Source organism: Amborella trichopoda, chromosome 2 (genome assembly GCF_054954075.1).
Source record: "Amborella trichopoda isolate Santa Cruz 75 chromosome 2, AtrichopodaSantaCruz75HAP2 v2.0, whole genome shotgun sequence".
In the NCBI taxonomy this organism is placed as follows: Eukaryota; Viridiplantae; Streptophyta; class Magnoliopsida; order Amborellales; family Amborellaceae; genus Amborella; species Amborella trichopoda.
Genome location: NC_142337.1, coordinates 9989083 through 9996978, shown reverse-complemented (window position 1 = coordinate 9996978; position 7896 = coordinate 9989083). Strand labels below are relative to the sequence as shown.

The 7896-nt window shown below is 33.5% G+C and overlaps 1 protein-coding gene across 1 annotated transcript; it reads right to left on the bottom strand.

The window, feature by feature from the left end:
* Positions 1–344: 344 nt before the first annotated feature.
* On the bottom strand, positions 345–1661 carry LOC18447934 (xyloglucan endotransglucosylase protein 1). The gene is made up of 3 exons (XM_006857974.4): positions 1331–1661; positions 983–1176; positions 345–882 (listed from the first exon to the last, which is right to left on the bottom strand). Exons 1-3 carry the CDS (start codon positions 1595–1597, stop codon positions 480–482), a joined length of 864 nt encoding a protein of 287 aa, XP_006858036.2. The 5' UTR covers positions 1598–1661; the 3' UTR covers positions 345–479.
* Positions 1662–7896: the final 6235 nt, after the last annotated feature.

Below are 7896 nucleotides of genomic sequence, written 5' to 3'. Positions count from 1 at the left end.
ACGTTAGAGATTAAATGTCAACTTTGATGGATTGGATTGTTTTATATATATATATATATATATATAAACTTTTTGTCTCTCCACACTCACAATCACCAAATTTAGACAGAAGTAGGTGTGACGTCCTCATATTAAGTAAGGGGCCTCTTTCCATTTTTTTTTTTTTATTATTATTATTTTTATAATAGAGAGATGGAGCGCTAGGAAGAAGAAAGGAATCCGCATTGTTTTTGCTGAATACCCACGAGCCAATAGTTTCAAAAAAAGAAAAGAAAAAGGCCACGGCCTTTTTGCCACGAGAGAGACAGAGAGAGATTTGGGGAGGAGAATGGACCCCACAATAGTTTTGTGATCAAATAAAACGAATATTTCATTTTAAAATAATATGAATGGGGGGAAACAATTATACATAAACGATGTGATGATACCTCCAATGCGGGTATAATGAAATTTAAAGAATGACGGGTATGAGATGTGAGTTAAGAAGAGAGTGAACACTCAGGGGGAAGGCCCTGAGGAAAACGTTTGGTATCAGTGCAATAATTATAGACCATATAATTCTTTTGAACCCATTTCAACTTCTCTTGCCCATTTGTGTCCAAGGCTTCTTGGCTCAACCAGGCTGAACCAGAGGCCTCTTTGCATGGAGATGAAGAAGATGCTGATGATTTAGAAGCAACACAAGCATCAGCTTCAAAGTTAGAGTAAGAAGCCACAAAAGGAGCTTGAGACCAATCAGTCTTAATTAAACCACCCCTTGTGGCCCAATCATCAGCATTCCACAGACTCGAATATAGCTTCATGGGTTGGTTCTTTGGAAAGGGAACTCCTAAATGCTCTGCGTTTTTGAACACTCTTATGGGCGTACCATCCACTGAAAACCTGTTCGAATCGGAATTTATATTTAGAATCCAACTTCTTATATATATATATAGAGAGAGAGAGATGAATGTGAGTGTGTAGAGAGAGAAAGAGTTCTTACTTGATGTGGTTTGGGTTCCACAAGATGGAGTAGGTGTGGAAGTCTTTGGTTGGATCGAACCATAAGTGGAACTGTTGCTCCCTGTTTCCCCTCCCTTGAGAGAACACATTGGTGTGGAGGGTATAAGGGTCTCCACTCAAATTCCCCAGGAATTCGAAGTCGATTTCGTCATGGGTCTGGCCTTGTGAAGATAACTGCAAAAACCCAACATCAAAATCCATCATCTCACTGCTATTGATTCTCTCTGTAAAGTCTGAACTAACTGAAACAATTAGTGCATGATTGAGAAAGAGAGAGAGAGAGAGAGAGAGAGAGAGAGAGGGAGGGAGGGAGGGAGGGAGGACTTACATAATAGGCAGTAACAGTGCCTGCAGAATTGCCTGGTACGAGCTTCAAGCGCATATGAATGTTCCCAAAGAGGTATTCATTCTTGGATTGAAAACCAGAGCCAGAATACTTATCTAGTGAGAGGTGAAGCTGCTCACCATTGTTCAATACCCTATCGTTTCCCCAAGTTATATCAAAATCTGAGTAGAAATTGGCCATAGAGGCCGCAGCCAAATGACCCCAAATAAGCAGTGTCAAAGCCCAACAAGAAGACAGAGAAGAAGCCATTGGAAAAAGAGGGGAAATGGCGTTTAAGGGGAGAGAAAAAGTGAGTGATGATTGATAATGGTGGAGTGTGGAGAGATTTATAGTGAGGAACTAAAGTTAAGAGGAAGTACCTGGGAAAGTGATTAGGAGCGCGGTGGTCACAGCTGGGCTTTGGATCTTGTTGCCACAAAGTTTAGAGACAAAAAAAAAATGTTAGAGAGAGAAAGAGAGAGGGATAAAGCTTTTAATTTCCGCGGCTCGCAAGTAGGAGACAGCTGTAGTGTGAAGCTTCCAGGCAATAGAGCCTTCCGAGAGGCGCCCCGCCGTCCATTCCACCACCCTTTGTTTAGTTTAGATGATTCTGTTTTTTTCTTTTGAAAAAGTAACTTTAAAATTTGAAGGTACACCTGACCTCTACAGATGGGTCAAAATGTATTATAAAAAACTTTGAGAGCGGCTTTGTGGTGTCTGCACATGTCAGAGGCCCCAGCCAACCCTTCTCCAAAAGTCTCATGCTAACCCTCACCATAAATTAGAGGAAATTTACATCTCAACTCCAAACAATAGGCAGCTCTAAAAGAAGGACCTCGTTTTTATGCGTCCAATCCCAGCATATGTAGAAATGTGAGCCTCATAATATATCTATTTATAAATATAATAAATAAATAAATTTTAAAAATTAAAAATAATAATTTTAATAAAATAAGATTTAGACTGTTAATTTCTACTGTTTTTAGATGGAACACCTCCTTCTATCAATTTTTAATATTGTTGCTTTACACTTTTTGGACCGCATGTGTTGAAATACGTTTCAGCCTGTACCGTATGTATTGAAATATGTTTCAGCCTAAATGAAACAATTTTATGTAAAGGAAACCTCGGCCTTTTAGTCAAAAACAATTGTTTCATGCTTGTTGGACCGCATTTCTACAATATGCGGTCTTGAGATATAAAACATCTATCTTAAAGATGGTTGCAATTAGGTGATCAATTTCTAAACAATTGTAACTAATGGTTCAAATATTTTTTTAACATGATTACTGTTTCTAGTTTTCAAATTTTATTTATTTTTTCATATTCATGATCTTCATGTTAAAGATTATATATTCTATAAAAATTAAGATTAAATTATATTTAAAAAATATATCTATTACGAAGCCCGCATTTCTACAATATGCGGGCTGGTCGCATGCTAACTGTAACCTATAGCAAATTAGTAGTCACAAATATGCCCCGATCTTTTATTTTTTCTCAACAGCCCCCTTTTATATATATATATATATATATATATATATATGGCTCCGCGGCTAGTCATGATGGATATGTTTGGAGTTATACCCAAAATTAAACTTGGAATATATTTCTAGGACTCCTTTTATTTTGTTGGGTGATTATCTCCGATATTTCCCCCTTATCCAACTGTTCATTCTGAATGGAGGGCTAAGATTGTCCCAATCACAATGTCATGTCTCTACACTATTTTATTTTTAATTTTTTTTTCTATAATCTATTTTGACACTAAATTTTGGAGGTCCATTTCTCTATTAAACTCACACTAGTAAAAAATATAAAAAAAAAATAATTTCAAAAAAATAAAATGACCAAAATACCCCTGATAGTTTCAAGGGGTATTTTGGTCATTATATTTTATCTAAAAATTATTTTTTATAGGTGCGCCCCAATGAAAATATGGCACGCACCAAATTTCATATTCATACAATTTGTATAAAACAACTAACAATAAAATACTTTGACACGTCGGATCTAAGATCAAACGGTGAGTAGCTCTCTTGATCAAAATTAGATGACTGGATGGTAGGCGGAGGATATGCTGTAGGAGAAGCATAGAAACATTTCCCTTAAAAAAATTTAAGTCATCAAAAGTACTACAGTATAATATTATTTTAAATATCGCTTCTTATAATAATAATATCACTTTACAAATATAATTGAAAAATGTCAATTTTTTAGGTTTTAAAAATGAATGTGGTTTGCATAAGGTTGAAACCTTAAAACATCAAAGAAACGCGCACCTCCAAACTTTGACATGAGATGCATCTTTGTGTTGAAAATTCTTAGGATAGTTCGAGAATCTATTTCTATCGATGGTTATAAAACCATGTATATAAACACATAAAAATCTTTAAAATATGTTATCCAGAAAATGTGTTACAAGACTACCATTTTGAAAACTTATATATATATATATATATATATATATATATATATATATATATATATATATATATATATATATATATATATATATATATAAAGCTGGGAATAGCCCACTAGCTCATATGAACATATGAGCCTAACGGCCCAGATTGAATTTGAACCGATCTAACGATCACAGAATTCCGATAGTGCTTGAATTTTATTGTTTTTTATAAATCCAAATCACTTTAAATTTGAGGTGTGCGTTTCTATCATCAAGGCACACCTAATAAAAATATAAAAAAAAATTATTCTTAAAAATAAAATGACTAAAATACCCCTGAAACCTTTCGAGGGTATTTTGGTCACTTTATTTCATGTAAAATATTTATTTGATATTTTTCAAAGATTCACATATTTTTGATAAACATACATCTAAAATTTCAAGTGATTTGGATTTTTAAAAAAATAAATAAAATTTAAACACTACCAGACATCTGTGATCGTCAGATCAGCCCAGATTCAATCTTGACCGTTGGGCTCACATATTCATATCAGCTAGTAGGCTAATCCCAAATTTTTTCTATATATATATATATATATATATATATATATATATATATATATATATATATATATATATATTTTTCTTTTTTTTTCTATATTCAAACATCTCAGTATCAAGACGATCAAGTAGATGATTTTCAACCATCAAAACAACCTTTTTCTACACACACTCACACGGTTGTGTGTGATTTCATGCAACGGTTGTATAGAAACAGTCTTTAAAAACCACGTTAGGGCAATTTGTTTGACCCAAATTCTAAAATATGCACTCTTTTCATTCTAATGAACAATCACAAAAAAGGAGATATTTGAAAACACAACCTAGAAAATGTTTTTTAGCCCAATTAATATAAGCCGTTCATTTTGATAAGATGCTTAGATCTAGGCATTCCAAAGATATTTTTTCTTTCCAAATTTTTAAATAACTTTATTATCATTCCATTAGCAATGTTAAAAAAGAAAAAATTAATTTTGAATTAATAAAGGCTTAGATCTTTAAATTCACCAAATGGACGATCTAGATTCATTGTTGTAAGGGAACTAATTTTGACCGTATATAGGGTACAAATTATTTATTTTTGAGATTGATTAATGAGATGAAGAGAGTGTGTTGGCAAAAGTTCGGATCATACAAATACCACAAACATGATTTTTTAGATGTGAAGTTTCACTATATTATAATGGCATGGTGATATGATAATATATATATAATCATAGTCATAAATCACAACCATGTCATGTTTTTCATCATCGTGCGATCAATATGATGTATGGTGATGAAGGGAAGTGAATTTTACCATATCCTAAATTTTACATCCGTAGTCTTCCCCCTATCATCATCCAGACAATTAATAACCTCATCCACATGGAGTAAAGATGACCATATGGAATATACTTCATAGGAGAAAACCCATAGAAACCACTTAGTATTAATGGGATTGAGAAAGAGTAGTATGATTGTAACAATCCTAAAATTTCAAAAAAAAAAAAAAAAAAAAAAAAAAAAAAGAGGAGAAAATATGCTTTTAAATAGGTGATGTTCTGTTTGAATATGATGGTCCTTGAGGACCATCACTATTTTGAAAAGATTTGCCTTTGCCTTTACTTTTTTTCTTTTGCCTGCTTTTGCCTCCTGTTGCTTGCAGCTGGCAACGTCCTTTAGCGGACGTGGTTTTCGTACGATAAAAGTCTGCTTTTAACGCGACACCTCAGGTATGAGGTAGAGCGTAATAAAACAATATAATAATACGTTATAAGAATTTAAATAGGGGATGTGAGCACTCCCACCCTAAAACAAAACTTTGAGATCTCTCTCTGGTCGAAACACAGTGAACTTCTCTCTCGAACCGAATTCTTTTATCGGAAGCTCCCTCTCAAATAATTGTGGGTAAGTGACATCGTCTTCTTGAAAAATAGTCTGTTTTTAATAAATAGTGATATTTCAGTCCAGGATCTTTATTTTATAAGTTTTATGTGTAAGTGACCCCATTGTCTCAAAAAATAATCCATTCTTTTTAAAAATGAAATGAAATAATTATTTCTGCTTATTATCATGAATTTTAGGCGCGATAAATTTTATGCGCACTTGACCCCATTATCTTGAAAAATAATCTTTTTAATAAAAATTGTGATATTTTATCTATGTTAGAAATTTTGAATGCTGTAAATTAGAAAAATAAATTTATTTATTTTTCTTGTCTATTGGTAGAAATAAATGTGATATTTCTGCTTTTAGTAAAATTGTGATATTTCTGTCTACTGTTTTGAATATTTAGACATTGTAAAATTCATGTGCAAATGACTGCCTTATTATTTAAAAATTGACATTTTTGCAATTGATTATAGTATTGTTGTGAAATGTTTATTTGTGAATTGATATTCCATAAATTGTAATAATTCCGTATTCTTGAATGTTTATAAGAGTTTTTCTATACATATTAAATTGGCAATTATGCTAGAATGCCTTTACAAACTGCTACCTTTCTAAATTTGAGCCCAAAATATTTGATTGGTTATTTTTGAAATATTATAGAGAGTGACTGTTATTAATGGTTTAAGTGAAATTCATATTAATGGTTTCAGTGATATGTTGAGTACATGATATTGCTGCTTTCGAATGTTTAAAGAGATTTAGAAATAATTTAAGTATGCAAGTGGACTCATCCGGTTCGCCGGTGAGGTATAAGTGGACCTATCTGGGATGCCGGAAAGGATTAAGTGGACTCATCCGGTACGTCGGTGAGGTATAAGTGAACCTGCAGGGATTAAGTGGACCTATCTGGGACGCCGATAGGGATTAAGTGGACCCATCAGGACGCTGATGGGGTATATAGGTGACCTACTTGGGACGCCAATAGGGTATTTCGTGAAATCCTTTGAATTTTGTACTGCCGTTAAAAGTGTTATAAGCATTTCAATTACTCGGATTATACTTAAATTATGCATTTATTGAAAGTGAAACTGTTGATGCATTTCTGTTAATAGATCTCATTTTGAAAAATATTGATATCTTTCAATCATGATTATTTTTAGGATTATGATGATCACTTACTGAGTAGCCAAACTCATCAAACTATGGTAAACATTTTTTTCAGGATAACTACGGATTCATTTTGAGTGCTAGTCAAGATCAACCTTGGAAGATACTGTTGTTGTGCTAGCTTTCTTTATTTACTATGTAAGACCTCGCCACTGTAAATTTGTCCTATCAATAGATGTATATATGTTTTGTCCGTCACATCTCAGGAATAATAGTATTGTAAATTCTTGGGGTGTGACAATTATGGTATCAGAGCAATAGGTTTAAGATCCTTAGGAAATTTAAAAAGAATGTACTTAAAATCGCATTTATTGTGTGTACAGACCAGGATAAAGTCAGGATCCAGAATAGCTGAAGCCAATATGGAAGGAATTCACAAAGCTTTGGAAAATATGGTTGCTCTAATGCAACATCAGATGGAAAACAACAATCCACCCAGGCAGTCAGTTACAGGAAATGGTGGGAGCAATATCAAACAATTTAAGAAATTGAACCTACCTTCTTTTAAGGGTGCTGTAAACCCACTGGAAGCCGAGGGATGGATTATGCAACTGGAAAAAATATTCGAGGTTATGGAATGTCCTGATGATAGGAATGTGGCCTTGGCAGTTTTTATGTTAGAAGGTGAGGCACAACACTGGTGGCGAATGGCAAAAGGAGTATTGGTCAAAGAAAATAAAACCTTGACTTGGGAAGTATTTTTAGCGGCATTTAATGAAAATATTTCCCAGATTTTATTCGAGACCAAAAAGAAATGGAATTTCTAGAATTAATCCAAGGAAATAAGACAGTAGCACAGTACGAGGCCAAGTTTACTGAATTGGCCAGGTTTGCACCGCATATGATTAATAATGAGGCAAGAAAGGTGAAGAAATTTGAAAGGGGTCTCAAGCCAGCTATTAGAAGCAGAATATCAGTCTTAAAATTAAGAACTTATGCTGAAATAGTGGATCGTGCCCAAATTGTCGAAAAAGATTTTGAAGATTACCAAAAGACGAAAAATCAGAATAGTCATGTTAGACCTACATCATCTAATCGACAACAGTTTGAAAGGCCA

Coding starts and splice junctions, on each gene's coding strand:
- LOC18447934 (XM_006857974.4), bottom strand. CDS start 1,597: ATGGCTTCTTCTCTGTCTTCTTGTTGGGCTTTGACACTGCTTATTTGG. Junction 1,177..1,330: donor GCACTGTTACTGCCTATTAT/GTAAGTCCTCCC, acceptor GGGTTTTTGCAG/TTATCTTCACAAGGCCAGAC. Junction 883..982: donor TGGAACCCAAACCACATCAA/GTAAGAACTCTT, acceptor CGATTCGAACAG/GTTTTCAGTGGATGGTACGC.